This window comes from Cydia splendana, chromosome 4 (genome assembly GCF_910591565.1).
Source record: "Cydia splendana chromosome 4, ilCydSple1.2, whole genome shotgun sequence".
Taxonomy (NCBI): Eukaryota; Metazoa; Arthropoda; class Insecta; order Lepidoptera; family Tortricidae; genus Cydia; species Cydia splendana.
In genome coordinates this window covers 24,071,102-24,088,507 of record NC_085963.1, presented here as the reverse complement: position 1 = coordinate 24,088,507, position 17,406 = coordinate 24,071,102, and the positions used below count along the sequence as shown (strand labels likewise).

At 38.8% G+C, this 17,406-nt stretch overlaps 1 protein-coding gene across 1 annotated transcript in view; it reads right to left on the bottom strand.

Moving 5' to 3' along the window:
* Window positions 1–3,534: 3,534 nt before the first annotated feature.
* LOC134790224 (solute carrier organic anion transporter family member 4A1-like) overlaps window positions 3,535–17,406 on the bottom strand; it is a 96,979-nt gene continuing 83,107 nt past the window's right edge. Inside the window, exons 7-14 of the mRNA XM_063761058.1 lie at window positions 16,143–16,245; window positions 10,877–10,998; window positions 10,191–10,436; window positions 9,557–9,764; window positions 8,952–9,151; window positions 7,868–8,012; window positions 6,806–6,988; window positions 3,535–6,225 (exon numbers count right to left, since the gene is read on the bottom strand). Coding sequence (XP_063617128.1) covers window positions 6,003–6,225; window positions 6,806–6,988; window positions 7,868–8,012; window positions 8,952–9,151; window positions 9,557–9,764; window positions 10,191–10,436; window positions 10,877–10,998; window positions 16,143–16,245 — 1,430 coding nt within the window. The 3' untranslated portion in view covers window positions 3,535–6,002. The remainder of the gene's footprint in view (window positions 6,226–6,805; window positions 6,989–7,867; window positions 8,013–8,951; window positions 9,152–9,556; window positions 9,765–10,190; window positions 10,437–10,876; window positions 10,999–16,142; window positions 16,246–17,406) is intronic.

Genomic DNA, 17,406 nt, shown 5'->3' with positions numbered 1-17,406 from the left:
TAAGCGGTTAAACCGTTAACTTAGGGGTCATCCATTAATTACATCACACGTTTAGGGGGAGGGAGGGGGTCAAGAAAATGTGACATGTTGTGACAAGGGCGAGGGGGGAGTCATAAACTTTGTGACGTCACTTTAACTTCATCAGTAACCGAAAATGTATTTAAATTATTTTATACGCTAATTATCATTTAAATAACAAGGCTTTGAAACGATAATCGTTTTTATTCGTTTAATTTTATTTCTTAAACAGTTTTGGGTTATAAAATTACTAATATTTCTTTTGTCAAAAATATTTTGATAAAATATTAAATAAATATTTGCCGATTTCGTTGAAGAAATGTGACGTCACACCAGGGGGGAGGGGTTTGCCAAATGTGACCAAGTGTGACAAGGAGGTGGGGAGGGGTAAAAAACCTAGAAATTCGTGTGACGTAATTAATGGATGACCCCTTAGTGTCAAATTGTGCAGGTAACCATGGTAACTCCAGGTTTAACCGGTTATTCCGGGGTTAGTGGAATGGTGCATGTGGCGCTTAGGAGCATTCTGCGAAATTGTCTACCGTTGCGCAGACAAAGAATTTAATTTCGTACTCATTTTGTACCTTGTCACAGTAACAATAGTATGAGGTCTCTAGTGACTTTCACATTGATTGTCACTGTGACAAGGTACGAATTGGGAAGGAAATTAAATTCTTTGACTGTACATTTGCAAGATTTGCAGGCATAGGAGTTTCTTTTCTGTCACAATGGATGTGAAAAATGCTCTGTAAAATGTTACTGAGCAAAAATCACGAACGTATTAGGGTCTATTTGTAACAATATGAAAATTGCTTCTTAAAATGCGCAATGTTTTGTAAAAACTTACTGAAAAGTGCGTATTATTAGAAGCCATTTTCATGTTTTTAACTATTGTGCAAAAAATATTACTAAAGTTTTATCATGCATTAAAGACATGATTTTTTCTATCGAGCGAAAGTCAAGTCAGTCAAGTCAAGAGCGAAAATCAGGTGTGGAATCAATGAAGTTATTAGCAAAAGACTTCAAGATTGCTATTCACATTTTTGGCAACGATATTTTAATCATATTATGATCTAAAAAAGCGCTACGATTTTTCAAAAACTGATGGTTGAACCTACTGCACCTTGAACAAATTCAAACGTAGGTATGCGAGCGGCCCCAGGGGGCTTACCGCGAACACCGAAGTTCGCATATTGCGGGCATCTTTCTCTTTTGCTCCAATTAAGGCGTAGTTAGAGTAACAAAGAAAGAGCCTGCAATTTGTGAATTTCGGTGTTCGCGATACGCTCCAATCGCTTGGTCGTTCAACGCCCCACTGCACTCCTCGCCAATGCAGCTCTGAACGATTGCCACCATTGACTTATATAAAGACGGGCCTTACGGGCACTAAAAATGGTGCTAGTTCAGCGGTGTCACACATGAATTCGAGCCAATCGTGCAGTCTAACCAACTAGTTGCGACCAATCGCGCTCGTGATGCGAACTCATCAACCAATCGCGACTAGTAGACTGCACGATTGGCTCAAATTCGTGAGCGTGACACCGCTGTATTAGCACCATTCTTAGTGCCCGTAGGCCGCAAGGCTTGTCTTTACGAAGTAATATGTAAGTCAATGATTGCTACTGAATACAGTAATATTTTAAGTATATGCACGTATATGTTTGAATTTTGAATGCATTTGTTAAGTTAAACTTTTATGATGTTAGAATATATTATAATGATATTTATAGTCCTTTGTTTTATTTCTTAGGAATATCCTAATTTATTGGACGCCAAAAGCGCTTTAATAAGGCGTCGTATGAAGTTTTTCCAGAATTAATGCAGGAAAACCTTATCTATCAGTCACCCTATAGGTAAACTAACTATTAAATATCAGTTTTGGTCCAATATGTAATAAAAAAAGGAAAAAGGGTGTAAGTACAAAAAGTTTTTTTTTTTGGAAATAATTTATTTCAATCATTAATAATTTACAGTGTAAAAATTGTACAATTTCGAAATCGTCTTACCTACGCATAAGACTGCCGATATGGTACGATCGTGTAATAAAATGTATCAAACGTGGTCGGTTGAACACAATATCTTGAGGATATTTTACAAAAGAAATACTTAAGTCACTTAATACAAATATCAAACACCGGATTTAATTGCGATGTTATCCTGATTTACCCCTTTGAACGCCATGCCAAAATACAAGGTGTTTTTGTTGTCTCTGAGGGCAGAATACGCTGTTATACTGAACAACTTTTTCTACCCTCATACATTTCGGCGAATTATAATGTCCTTATGGACGCCAATGACCGATATATCCGCACCACAGGTTCAACGCCAAAGACTGATTAATCGGTCAAAAACCACAGAGCAACAGACCTACGTGCATATTATGCATAAAGTTCAATTTCAGTTTTGACACTTCGGTGACGAGGCGTACGCGTGACAGCTTTTGTGTTTGACACGGCGTCGAAAAGGTTAATCGCATGTCATTGCACGACTTGCGACGGCGGCAGCGATAACCATAGGTTGGAGCGAGACAGCGATAGGACCTTTCGTTCCCACCTATGGTTGTCGCTGCCGCCGTCGCCAGTCGCGTAATGACGTGGCCGAGCCGTAGGACGTCAACTAACGCGCGCGGCTACAGCCCAATATCAACCTTCGTGCATTCTTACAAGGTTCACAATGACGCGCTGCTCACGATAGGCGCCGTTCAAAGGATAAATACAATTAAGGTAAATTTACACGGCTCTCTGATTTCGTTACAACAGTAATATTAAGTTCCTTTAACCTATTGCATTTATCAGCAAATCTACCTAGAGTGACTACGCGACACTTATAGCAAACGATCAGTCTTCAACCAAAATGTACAATCCCCATAACAACTATTGTACAACACACGATACGTCCTATGAGCACATGACATGTTAAGTTTTAACTCACATTTATAGACGGGTCTAACGCGAATTTTATTCAATTACCTTGATTTACCGACGTTTCGACACACAATAATTTACATTAGTGTAGTGGGTGGTTTGAAAATGTGATGTCTACCCCAAACTTCTCCATACACTTTTCGTCGGGTAGTTGCACAAATCTCTGTTTTGACATTTTGGTGGGACATCAGTCAACCGCGACCACGACCAGTGAAACCTGTGTCGAAACGTCGCTAAATCAAGGTAATTGAATAAAATTCGCGTTAGACCCGTCTATAAATGTGAGTTAATATGTGTTCAAAACGCGAAAGTTTAAAATATTATATGTTAAGTTTTATTGAAAAACATTATATCAAAGTTTTGGTTTCTCTGAAAATCTTCAATTATTAACTCAAGGCCGAATAGGGGGCTGTCCATAAATTACGTCATCGATTTTTGACGATTTTTGACCCCCCCCCCCCCCCTAAAATCATCCAAAAATCATGCTTCGAATGACCCCGTTTCCTCCTTCGTTAAGCTACCATCATCCGATGTCCAGACCCCCCCCCCCCCCCCCTAATTTGAAATGACGTAATTTATGAATAGCCCCTAGGTATGCTTTTGATACCTATACCTATCCTATAATAGTGGCCTTAAATACGGCAATATTTTATATTAACTAGAACTACACTTCTTGCCTAATAGATCTCTTAATTCACTGTTAGAAACTATATTTACAGTAGGTACATATGGTCCTACTTTCCGTGCGTATGTCAAAAGTTTAAAGGGCCATATGTACTGTAAAACGTTGTACGATACACGTGCGAATAGGTAATTCGCAAACTCGTGTCGATTTATAACACTCCCTTCGGTCGTGTTTTAATTTAATTTATCGCCACTCGTTTCGAATTTTCTCTTTTCTGCACTTGTATCGTAAATAACTATTGCATAATAATGTGAATTGTGAAGATGTTAAACGAATTATACTATAAATGCTATGACGGTGCAATGTTATATGCTCATAGTACAATTATATCGTAAAATAACAATAAACATTTATAATAAGTGACCAAATAAATATATAAAAATCCGATTAAATATATTAAAATTGTGCCGTTACACATTGTACTTTTCTAGTCTAGTAGGTATTTAAGTTTAATTTTTTTGCTTAGTGCAGCAAAATTTGGATTATTATGTGTTTTACATTAATCCTTTGATTGCCAGGCCCGTTCTCCAAGAAATTGCTTTAACACCACAGTCGCAAACCGCCGAAATTAATAAAAAGGTAGGATATAATTATTATGCTCGATTAAAAATCTATTTAAAATCAGAACTTAGTAATAGATAAGGACTAGAATAATAATATAAAATTACATAAACATATTTGCATTATAACAGAATTTATCCGTTAATTCTTGACGTGCATACGCGTCATGGCGTTTTTTGTGCGGGTGTTTAAATGCGTTCTTGGCGATCAAAGAAAAATAATAGATAAATTAACTCGGTTGTAGTTCATGTTGTGTCTCGGGAATCCCGTGTTGAAAAAAATCGCTCATTGCTCTCAGACCGACAGACACAGCAACACAGACAGACAAATTTTGCGGTAGATTTCATGAACTAATATTTTAATATACACCTACACACGGCTAACCAAGTTCGATTATCTATTAACTCTTGTAAAACACTTTACGTGTTAATTAATATTTTTATAAAATTACACACGCTTAATTAATAATCAAATATAATACAACTTTTAAAACCCTAAAGTAATATGAACGTTCACATAAATATTGTTAAAACTACACATCACAGATACTTTACAATTACAACAGGCCTTATCCAAATATTCATTCATTGTAAGTAGGTGCAAACGTAAACATGACTCTACGAAAAAATCGTGCCTCTGAGTTTGATACTTGAAGAAGATCTTGTGGCCTAAATCGGAAACATAAACTTTGACATTGACACACGCAACGCACGTAGGTTCTGCCATCTTGTGGCGTAAACTAGTAGCTTTAGCTTGACATTTAGGATGGGCTCTTGTGCTGCCCCCTACAGACACAGACCGAACAACGCCACCAACACTGTCAAATTCGAGGCATTTGTCTTAGATTATATACTTACAACACAATGAATGAATTTTTGCCTTAACTAAAGGCCCTTTCCTGACTTGGCAGTAAGAAATCGGTGTAACATTACTGCCACCTGAAAACCTGATTGACGGGGAAGCTGATCAGTCTGATTACGCAATCATGGAATACTAATACGTACTGAATTGATACCGTACTGACAAGTCAGGAGGTACCTAGGAATATTTGGAATCATTAATAATGTACATTCGTTAATATATCTCGGGAAAATCGAGGGTAGTTCTAAATAACAGTAAAAATGGCAAAACAAAACCGAAACATCTGTCTTAATAAATCAAAATGTGGATGTTTTCCATGTGCGTAATTTACTTGCTTAATTGATTTATTCTAATTCTTTTAAAACTACCCACATCTTTCTGAAATGTCTAGAGGGTACTAACGAATAATCGGAATAATTCAATTTGCGACTGGTATTTAGGTATGGACCTTATGGTAATAATTATTGGTACAATTGGTACCAAGTTATCAAAAACTTTTTAACAATAAATAGGTATATAGCACTTATCGATAAAATTGACTAATTATACCGACTTCCGAGCAAAGCTACTTGAAACAAAAAGATTTCAGAAATGGGTAAAATTACCATTCACCTGCTTACCTAAATATAAAATACTGGATACCTAAGTATTAGGTATTTTTAGGTAATAAATGTAGCTTGTTTGCCAAGGCAAATCTAAATCTAACAACCCCTCGAAGATAACATTCATTGGTATGTTCAATATTTCGAGCAAAGTTTACTGGTATTTTATGGGTTTCGACAAAAGTATGATGATTCCTTCATTACTCATATAAATTCAGTACAAGCATGTAAATTCAGTATAAAATAGCACTAAGGCTATCCGTATAAAGGGGTGCCAAAATCAGAATATCTTAACATCCATTACCACTTACCAGGCCAGACTACTTAAAAAAAGTCCTTTACCAAATAGTCTTACAAATGCTCACTACACTCTAACGCCGCGTTACAATACCCGTTGCCCACTTTATCCCCGTTGGCAACATTACCGTTGGTCTTCTCGGCGCAGACCACAAGGTCTACTGAAGGTACGACGGCGTTGCCGGTCTTGCCGCCGGGCGGTCTGTAGAACCACCAGGCTAGGAAGAAGAAGAGAAGAGAACAGAGCTTGCCTAGGAGGGCTAGGGCTAGCATGTACCTGAAAAATACAGAAGTGTTATTAATTAAAGGACTCTCATACATTGAGAAAGTTATGCTGAGATGGTTCGGAGACCCAGGAAGGATGGACGAAATAATAATTATTAAGAGATTAATAGAATTAAGAATAGAGGAAATGGATACCTACTGATTGAAGCGCCTTGACAAACTTTATTCGATCAAGTCAGAATAATAGTAGAACACCGTAAAGTCTAAACTGGAATATTAAAAGTGAAAGAAGTAAAATTGGGAGTTATGGACAGCCAGGGGAGAGACCTTTGCCAAGCAATAGGACACTTAAATGGGATAATACAGAAAAGGAGGGAGCAAAAGAGGTATTGTAGCAAATGGAAATTCGTGTCCCCTTTAAGGAAATATGACTATAATATTAATTTAATAATTTTGCGGCAATGCCTTTTGAAACTGCTTCCATAATTCTTAATGGTCACTAGTACTTTGAAGCACTCATGGGTACTTCGGTTGTATTATTTCGATATCCACTTACTTAAACAATCGGAGGGTTGCGATTAAAACATATCAGTATCTCTACAAAATGTTCTACAAGGGTATTAGTAACTGACCTGCTCATGTTGTAGTTGTCATAAAGCAAGCAAGCCCCAGAGCGGTCGCAGGTCCGCGCCCACAACGAACACGACAGGTCGATGAGGAATCCGAAGAGTAGTGGAGCTGGGATGGTGCCGAGCAGACGGACCTTGATCCATTGGATGCCGAGGGCGAATGAACGCTGGTCTTCGCGTACGCATCTGTAAATTTGGCAAAAACTATTAATTAGCTGTTCCTTGAATATTGTGCTTTACAGTGACAAAATACACAATCTGATCAAAAGAAGGACAGAACACGCTTGTACAGTCACCTGCAATAATATGTTACTCTTCGAAGGCCGCAAAAATATGTGACACGCTCTTACGGCTCTACAAATAAGATCGTGTCAGATATTTTTGCAGCCTTCGTTGTGTAACATATTATTGCAGGTGACTGTACAGATGTAGTGGATAATTGTTTTCCATCGTATTTTCCCGGAAACGTTCGTATTTGTCATGCTACTTCAGTCAGTACTCTTTGTACCGAGACTGACTGAAATAGCAAGATACGTTCGTACGTTTAAGTGAAAATACGATGGAAAATAATTATGCACTACATCTGTAGGTAATTGCCAGATGGTTTTTGTTGATCAACTCCATAATTATGATGAGTAGAATAAGCTAGATGACACATATTTTATACTGTTTTTTTTTAGAGCACCGTACAAAACTTTGTTCACGGTGCTCTTATGGGATCACTTCGGTCTTGCAAATCGGTTAAATGCGTTTTTCTCAAAGACCGTTTGATGTAGGTACCTGAAATTTGGAATAGTTATGGCGAGTACCATCACTAAACGGTGAATAAGTCGAAACTGCTTATTTTTAATCTGTTGGCGTATACAAAGACATTCGATTTACGATTACATACGAGTACTTATAGGTTACTTTGCATAAACATATTTTGCAGCATGATTTGTAAATCTTGACATGTTTACATATTATGGCGTTGAGGAGAGCATGGCTTACCGTGTGCGTGTATGTCCTTTGCCGTCATAAAGCTATAAGTTACAAATGTTAAGAATATAATAATAATGTAGGTACCTCAGGGTGGCAGAAAGAGCAGGCATGGTAGCTATGAACGTGAACAGCATGACACAGAAGGAGAGGAACACGAACAGCCACAGATAAGGGCAGGACGAGCTACAGATACTGTTGATGGCTTCGTACGGGACTGACACGTTCGAATCTGGGGAATACAAATAAAATGTTCTTGAGATAAGAGTCCACAAATTCTTCTATAACAATGACAACAAGTGCCTTCAAGCAAGAGTTTCCTAGCTACGGTTCTGTCCCGTTAGCCAAAGGCCTGGCCGTGGCCCTAGGTTTAAAAAGTTTGGAGACTCCTATTCTTAAAAGTTAGATGGAATAACACTAATATTTTCAACGGGTTTTTTATTTTTCGTGATCTTCCTATCTCCACAGGAGAAGGAGGTGTAGATGTAGGCTCATTTTCTGTCATTGCCTGATACTGACACGATTAAATTAGTTTCTCATCCACTAGGAGTCAACCGTCAACGCTTAAGTTACCTATTGGCTGAAATTACGAGGATTAAACCTCGACTCCACTCTTTTTGGATTAAGGTGTATTCGGGTATTACCGAATGTCGGATAATTCCGAAATTCAGATGAAAATCACCCTTAATTCCATCATAATAGAAGTCTCTTTTCGGAATTATCCGACAGTTTTCGACATTCGGAATTACCCGAGTAAACCTTACCTGGAACACTGTCGTACACGGAAGTCCCATTGCCTTTAGCTCTACCAGCACTCCCTGGCTTCAGCCGGAGTGACAGGGCGAGTAGTAGACGATGCCGTCGGCGCCGCAGAGACTGCCGCACACAGCACATGCAGTTTTTCGAGCGACGACTAATCAGAGCTGAATAACTTTTAAAGTAGGTGTTTCTAGTAAACCTACCTGGAATACTGTAGAGCGAGGTTCCATTGCCGATGCAAGCACAATCGCTGTATAGCTGTGCGGCCCCAGCCAGCACTCCCTGGGTGCAGCCGGCGTGACAGGGCGAGTAGTAGACGATGCCGTCGGCGCCGAGACTGCCGCACACGGCACTTGCAGTCTTTCGAACGACGATTAATCAGAGCTGAATAACTTTTAAAGTAGGTGTTTACCTGGAACACTGTAGAGCGAGGTTCCATTGCCAATACAAGCACAATCACTGTATAGCTGAGCAGCCCCGGCCAGCACTCCCTGGGTGCAGCCGGCGTGGCAGGGCGAGTAGTAGACGAGGCCGTCGGCGCCGCAGACGGGCGCGAACGCCGCGCCGGAGCACCCGCAGTTGGTGTTGCAGGCCGCTGACAATCGGTCGGAGCTGGGGAATTAGCATTCGACATTCAAATTATCATATGTTCGGATGTTTAAAGAGTGTTCGACGGTAGAAGATATTTGGGAAATTCTCTTTTGTTTTGAAAGGGTGTCATTACTTCACTGTTGGTATCCTGGAGAAGTGTTTTTATAATAGCTACCTAAATATAAGGTAAAGCGCCGTGATATATGGTCACATGAAACGATTGATGAATCCAGTTATTTTTAAGGCGAATTTAGATATATGAAACTAGCAACACTTTTAAGTTGTGTTTAATTAAAGATTATTTTTAGCATCTTGTGCAATTTGTAAGTTGTTCTTTTAGCAACCGAGTTGACCAATATAATCAAATTGATGTAAGCAGCAATGTCCACGTAAAATGAAACCAAATAAACATTTAAAACAGCCTACCCAGCCACACTAGGAGAGTTATATCCCACAGTGACGCCAGCAAAGGGATAATCGTCACACGTCAGCACAAAGCTAAACGTGAAGGCAGCAGCGACCAACGTTGCAGCCACGCATAACTTGATGATGCCGGCACAGGCGAGGTTCCAGCGTTTGACCAGCCAGCCTCCGAGGAATGTCCCACCTCCGCCCGCAGGGACTGTGATGACACCTGGAAGAAGGATTCTTATGTTAGAAATTGCTTTTAGTAGAGGTACCTAGTTTAAGGAATGTTTCCAAGAGACGTGAAACCAAAGGAAGGTCGCAGAGATAGGAAAACAGCGATTTTGGACGCAAAATCATGGTTTTTCGAGAATTCGAGACAGAAAAAACACATGGCGCCTTCCTCATTTATAGGAAAAAGATGAAGGCATGGAGGCACGTTATTTTTTACATGTACCTACCTACTTAATAACAGTTCTCAGTAGATGGATATACCTACTACTTTAACTTATAAAACGTTTTCCATTAAAACATCCATCCTTCATTTTGTTTTGCTGCCCTAAATGTGATAACCCTACAATCATTATGTCAGTCAATCTAGCAACAGTTTTACCGAGTAATAACCGTCAGCCCTAAACCTTTGTAAGCACCTTACCTAACAACAGAGCAGCCTCCGACGCGCTAACCGCGAACTGGTTCTCAATCAGCTTGGGCAGGAACGCGGCGAAGCCTGATATTAGCATGCCCTCGCTAGCGCCAGCCAGGTTCAGGAACAGGAACGTAGGGTTCCGAAGCAGCGCTGTAGCCGCTCTGGGCAATTCTCGGAGAGAGCTGAAGGCGGCGGATTTGGAGGCTGAGTCGTGGGCTTCGGAAACTTTGGAGTTCCGGATTTCTTCAGCACCTAGAAGGTAAAAAAATGTTTGTAATATGGAATAGTCAAGCGAACATGCTAGATCTACTGATGGTAAGTGGATTTGGGATCCCTGAACCTAATTTACCGCTGCCGTTAATGTTTCCTTGTACTGTAACCAGAGGGAGGACGTAGCCAGAAAAGGTAGCCTTTAGAGTATTGTGATGATAAAGGAAAAATCGCATGGAACCATTGGGCAGCATAATATTTGTAGATCCTTGGGATGATGCCTAGTGGATGTCTTTTGACTTATTACGGTGATCACGAATGTGGCCTTGATGCTTTAATTTTCTAGTATGAGGACAAGGCTTGTAGTCACCTACTTTAAAGGTCACGTTGTCTGGTAATTGGTAAATGGATGAGATTGATCAGTCCTTTCGAGGACGGACTAGAAGTTAAGGATGTTTTTTTCGATGACCTATCACAGTTACCTGGGAGCTCGTAGGGGAAAGCCAGCAGTGGAACTGCCACTATGAGGCAGAGAAGAGCTGATAACAGAAACCCGATCCACCACGCGCCGATCCACACGGAGCTCACTGGAGTTATGCCGAGACTGGAAATGAAAAGATTTTCATCAATTACTTATTGAAGGAATAAAATTGAGATACCTCTACGAAATCAAATTCTGGTGAGTAGTATACCCACTTGATAGATAAGTATGATCGACCGAACGATATAATGTACCGTGAAATTTGGTGAGCAGCTTCGATAATTAACTAGAATTATACCAAGATAAGTCTGCAACGATTTTGAGCACATGCAATGCAAGTGTGTTATTTATTATACGTCATAATTTCATAGAAGTTTGATGTTTAATAGTATTTTATACAATCGTGATATAATAGAGAGTTTTTCAGTCGAGTACCGTGTTTAGGCAACGAAGCTTGCTGAGTTGCCTAAGTATTAAGGTACGAGATTGAAAAGCTTGATTATATCACTATTGTATACAATACTTTTTCTACTACATCAACAAAAATAATACTTTGAACTAGTAGAATCATACAAACAAACCAAACTAAAAGTATACGGCTAAGAATCGCGAGCAGCCGCGATACCTTCATACTGGGTACGCGACCTGTACGGTTACCATCAGTTTGTCACTGACATAAACGCCGTCGAGAACGTAATTTACTTTCTATACATCTCGCTCGCACTCGCATATTAGTGCAAACGGGATGTATAGAAAGTAAATTACGTTCTCGACGGCGTTTACGTCAGTGACACACTGATGGTAACCGTACTGGTCGCCGCGCCCTGCGCCCCACGGCGGGCTGGTCAACGACACCTTCTCGTAACTCATGAGGCCCTGGTACTTGCTCCGCGCTAAATTCAATTTTTAGACAGTTGTTTTCTCGATTTTGGCCACCGTAGCCTATGGAGACTAACAAGCAACACTAAGTGGTTTTCGTAGTCTATGGATGTTGCTATATTAAGGGTTGCGCGTTTCTGACTTATGAACCAATTGTTTCTACTATACAACCTAAAATAATTAATTTGAGCTATGGTTTTGTTTCGTCCTCTTGATCGCGGCGAGCTGTGATTGGGCAATTTCATTATAGTTGACTAAACTGTATCGAAATGAATATTATAGTTGAGTTGGGAGCCCATACATTAAAAATACCCAATTGCAGTTTGGTATAAGAAATCTTAATTCAAGAATTACAGTCGACTAGTAGAAAAAATAGGTAACATTTGCACTGCGTGTGCTATCAAAATCGTTGCAGACTTATAATATGTTAATACTAACTCTTTTTTTTTTCGATTTTTTTGTCGATTCCGTTTTTGGATTTTTTTCAAAATGGCAGGGCCGAGGGTTGGCGAGGTCTACAGCTGACAGAGCCACTAGTATATTTTATTCAACTAGTGGCGAAAAAGCAGCATACAATTTTAAGACTTGTATATAGTATAAAATTTACATGATTGTCTGTCCATAAATAAAGTGTTACGGTCGAGTGCTAAGCTTGGTATTAAAAATAATATTCGCTTCATATTTGGACACTTTAATAAATGTTTCTTCCCAAACTAATGAAACTAAACACAAATTACTGAAGCACTCAATGCTCAATTACTCAACGCACGCTCAACTTGAGTATTTCCGCGCGTATGCGGTTTGCTCAGCAATCGAGATGCAGACGCGCTCAGATGTTTGACGTACACTTGGTGTTGATTATTGGATAGCTAAATGAGTCGCATGCGAGCATGGTGGTCAATATGTAATGGAATTTGAATAGAAGTGGCTAGAAATCTAGTTCCACGCCGGCCTGTGAAATAATGAAGTCAAAATACAACTACATTTATCTATTATATCTAAGGGACGATTACACTTAACTAAACCGTCTGTCACCGTTAAAGCGTTCGCTAAAAATTATTCGCTAAGTTCTCTACTACTCGACGTTGATCGGTCTGTTAACTTTGGTTGGTGCAACTGACCCTGAATCTTTCCCTATTAAACAATTGAATAAAATAATCGAGTGAAAGAGTGGTACTGCAATGTTGTAACCTCGTCCAAAACATACATAGTCAAAAATAGCCGTAATATATGTATTTAAATAACCAGGCCATAGAATCAACATAATAATAAATGAAATAAGTTTCTGTCGAATAAGTACTTTATTTTCGACACGAGGTATTCTTGTCGACAGAACCGCTCTTTGCGAAGAGAGTTATTTCGACAAATACAGGAGCTATGTGGAAAAACAGGTCCTATGGAGAAATACAGGTGTACAAAATGCCCTAAGGCTCTGGCCCCACTTAGTTTTTACTATTTTCATAAATCATATCTATCTAGCGATCGTGTCGACGAACAATTCAATGTATTTCTAACTAGCAAAATAAAGGGCGTCTAAAATAAATTGAAATAATAGAACCCCTTCAAATGCTAAACGGGAAACGCACACTCCAGCTTTGTTCTATTATAATTGTTCTTTTTGTTTTGTTGTGATCGTTGACGACTAAATGGAACTAGTCAAATGTGATGTTGGCTTAGTGTTTGACGTGTTTACTGACAGATTTGACGATAGGCCCCGTGCATGAAGTATAGGGGGCAGCATACCAGCCCTCAGATTTTTGGCGCGAGGCGTAAATGTGTAGTTTATGCTTCCGATGTAGCTCACAAGATGGCAAAACCTACTATGCACAAGGAAACATACCGACGAGAACGATAGATGGTGGCACTTGCTTTAGCAATGTATGTGAACATGTTTCCGATACAGGCCACAACGCGCACGGTCTCTATTACAAAAAATAATAAGAGAAAACCCTACTATAAAGAAAGAGCGGAAGCCCAGTTCAGATCTTAGAACTTGTTATAGTTTTGAATTTATTTTGATACCACCTTGAAGAACCCTCACGCTGATTGGTGCATGCGGAATGAAGTGAAAGTCCTGCGTGCGTGTGCGAATCACCAAGACAATCGTCAAGGTCGTATCAAAACCAGTTCAAAATCATAACAAATTGTTAAATCAGAATCGGGCTTTGGGATAAACTACAGTGTAGTGTATAGTTACTACACTCAAGTAATGAATCGGGACACTAATTATATAATTTACCTACATACAATTGTACCGTTTATAAGTCTCGCTTTTAAGTGAATCTCAGCTCTGATCAACTGTCAGTGCATCCTAAAAAGTGCTTGGAAACTCAAATAGTAATTCGACTAATTAGTATATGTTTTCAATTAGGTACTATACATAACTAAACTTTTGGCTACCTATAAAACAAACTATATTTGAAAAAAAAAACCTAAAATAATACAAATATCTTGAGCTGTATGTTACGGTACACACTGTATTTAAATTATCTAATACCTACTGTTCATTCCAAATTAAATAGGCATGTATGTATAACCTGATCTAACGGATATAAGGCAGCAGACGAGCCTTACGCTCGTTTGCTACCATAATGATATTGTCCCTTTAAAAGAACTTTGGGTTCCAAACAGCACTAACAACCATACGCACAAAACCCCTCTTCCGATAGCCCGGGGCTAAAAATCGTTATAACTCCACAAAAGACCCGAACAAACACTTATACAGCTTCACCCACGCATATTAAAACGATACCACAAAACTGCAGTTCAAAAGTCGGAAAATCATATTCCCGCGAAATCTGAGCTGAAAACTGAAATTAATTTGGCTGGCAACACAAATAGGATGAAAGCGAGAGCTACTTGGCTGAATGAAGCCCGAATGTGCCGGTGTCAGATGAGATATTAAAAGTATGACGCGTGTCTGTGGTAACGAGATTTTATAAATCGTACACTATCTACCCAATTTTAAGAGACCTTTTAACTTACGGCGGTCATGGGCGGTGTATAGTGTAAATAACATTATTTGCGGTATTTGACGTCTGTCACTCACAACAGCAATACTACGTAAAATGTTTTGCACATCGAAATCACAGAGGAAAACAACTGCACTGCGAACGTTTACGTTCTACGTCTTTTTTTTTTTTAATTTTAGGGTTGGCCGGACACCACCGTTATGAATCGGTAGTCGTCTAAGTAAATCGATATGAATTTTTCATTTTTCTTTTAATAAAAATAAGGAAAAGGTGGATAATTAACTGTAAATATGGATATATTTATCGTCACTTAACAGACAACAAATTTGACACAGAAATAACATAAATAAACTTTAAAATAGATCCCCAGTTAGTTTCAATTTTGACAATGGGTGCGACCTACTCGGTCGGTGTATTAAATACACCGACCGACCGGTAGCTTGCGGGAAAACCATATAATTCTAGCTTTATTTAAATCTCAAATAAAAATTCATTATACGTCACAATTCGATACCTCAGTCTACGTGCCATCCAATCGTAATCGCTTGCTGTGACAATCGATTTGCGTTAGTTACATCTCTATATACGTCAGTCATAATGTGTCAAATACCGCAAATAATGTTATTTACACTATAGTAAGACTTAAGGAGTATACATAATTATAAGGCTTTTACGTGAACGTAGTCAGGCGTGGCTCACTCCGCGATTTCGTCGCTTTGCAACAGGTAGCTACAAAGTACATCCATCCCACACCAATTTTGGTGGATAGCCATAGGCCGCGCGTGGCGCTGTCACCACCTAGCGGTCATATCTGTCCTGATCGTAACAGACGTGTTTTGGTAGAGAGTGAATCTTCTGTACCTAGTACTATTATTTATTCTGTGACGTAGTGTAATATCTAATATCGTTATAAAGGGAAATTTAATTTTCTAAACCAATAAATCGTGTCGTTGCTTGTTGTCTTTGTGGAATCGTGTATTAAAGGTTCATGCATTGTTATTAATTTTATCTTTTAAGTTGGTTATGCAGTGAACATTAACCAGATTTCTTGCCATACATCTCGTATTTACAGATAAGCCCAAAAATTAGTTGACAACGAATTTTGAGGAATATTTTACTTACACATTTTTTACAAAAGGTATCATTGAACTAAAACAAAATGTAGTATCTTCAAAATATACTTACTCCTTTGGTAAAAAAATACATAAACGTATCATTGGGTTATCCTGTATTAACGTAGTTTAATTTAGTACCTACCTAAAATAAGAAAGTACGGTTTGATTTACACAGGTGATATTTAAGAAAGACAGGAGAGGAACTATTTTGTTATAGGTTGCGTGGGAATACAGTAAAACAATTGAATGAGTTATCCTAAGGCTGTTACGAATACCTATTTATGGAATGACTGTCACTTACGCTTCCGAGTCCACAGTAACGAAATCCGTATAGATCTTGAGCATCTGTCCACCCACAACGTAGCCCAGCGCTGGGCCCACCACCGCCATTGTGTAGTACACACCTGGAACAAACAAAATTTTACAGTATTTCACGTACTTGGGCGTTTCCTGAAATAAATATTGGAAACCAGATTCTTTAAAATCTGGACTTTTTGGGGCTCATTCTACTCAGAATCGACCATTAAAAAAACCCGAAATGTCCATTCCAGTACGTCACGTTTTAGTGTGAATTTTTTTCTCTTGTATGTGCGTGACGTAAGTAGTTAGTGGAAAGTACAATTTTCATACAAATTTTTGGGACACTTTTTAATGAATTAAGATTATGATTGAATATGCTAGTTAGTGGTTCTGAATTGAAAAAACCCTAAAACACCAGGATCTGTAGGAATCAGGTTTTCAATATTTATTTTAGAAAATGCCAACTTACTACCTACTTAAAAAGAAGTGTTTTCTCTTAGCAGCTACCCGCCTCCCGCTTTTATAGTGCTTAAAATGGGGCTAACCCAAAATTGTAGTATTTATATTACCTACATTATTAGACGTTTTAATCAATGGAAAATGCCATGAAAAAATAATACGGAAAAATGTCTAATTTTCATTTATTTTCAGTTGTATATCGTTAGATCGTAACCCTCATCTATACCAGGGATCTGACGAGCAACATTTTGAACTGAAGTAGGTATAGTTTCAGAGATATTGAGATAATAAGTTAAAGTCCGACTGCCATGTTTAGTCGCAAGCGCAAGTTTCGCGCGGCGCACCATATCTTTTGTCCCTTTCTAATTTCCTGGCTTTGTGGGTTCTGTGGACTACTTAATGAGCTGTGTTGTATATATACAGGGTGTTTGGTACATCGTTTGCCAAATTAAAACGGCAGTTAGGTTGAGTCATTTGCTACCTGCTCATGTCTAGAAAAAAAAAATTGGCTAATATTTTTTTTTACTACTGCTCAAGTAAAAATTTTAAATTTACGAAAAACTGGCATAGAGCTGAAAAAAAATATGCGCAAAATTAAAAATTTCTAGGCCTGGGATGATAGCAAATGAATCAAGCTATCTGCTGTTTTAATTTGGCAAACGATGTACCAAACACCCTGTATATCATTAAATCCCAGATGATCCCTATGAGCAGTATTCATATTTGAAAACAATCGCGCGGTCCTAACGGTGGCTAAAGGGGCCCACTGATTACCAGTCCGCCGGACGATATCGGCCTGTCAGTTA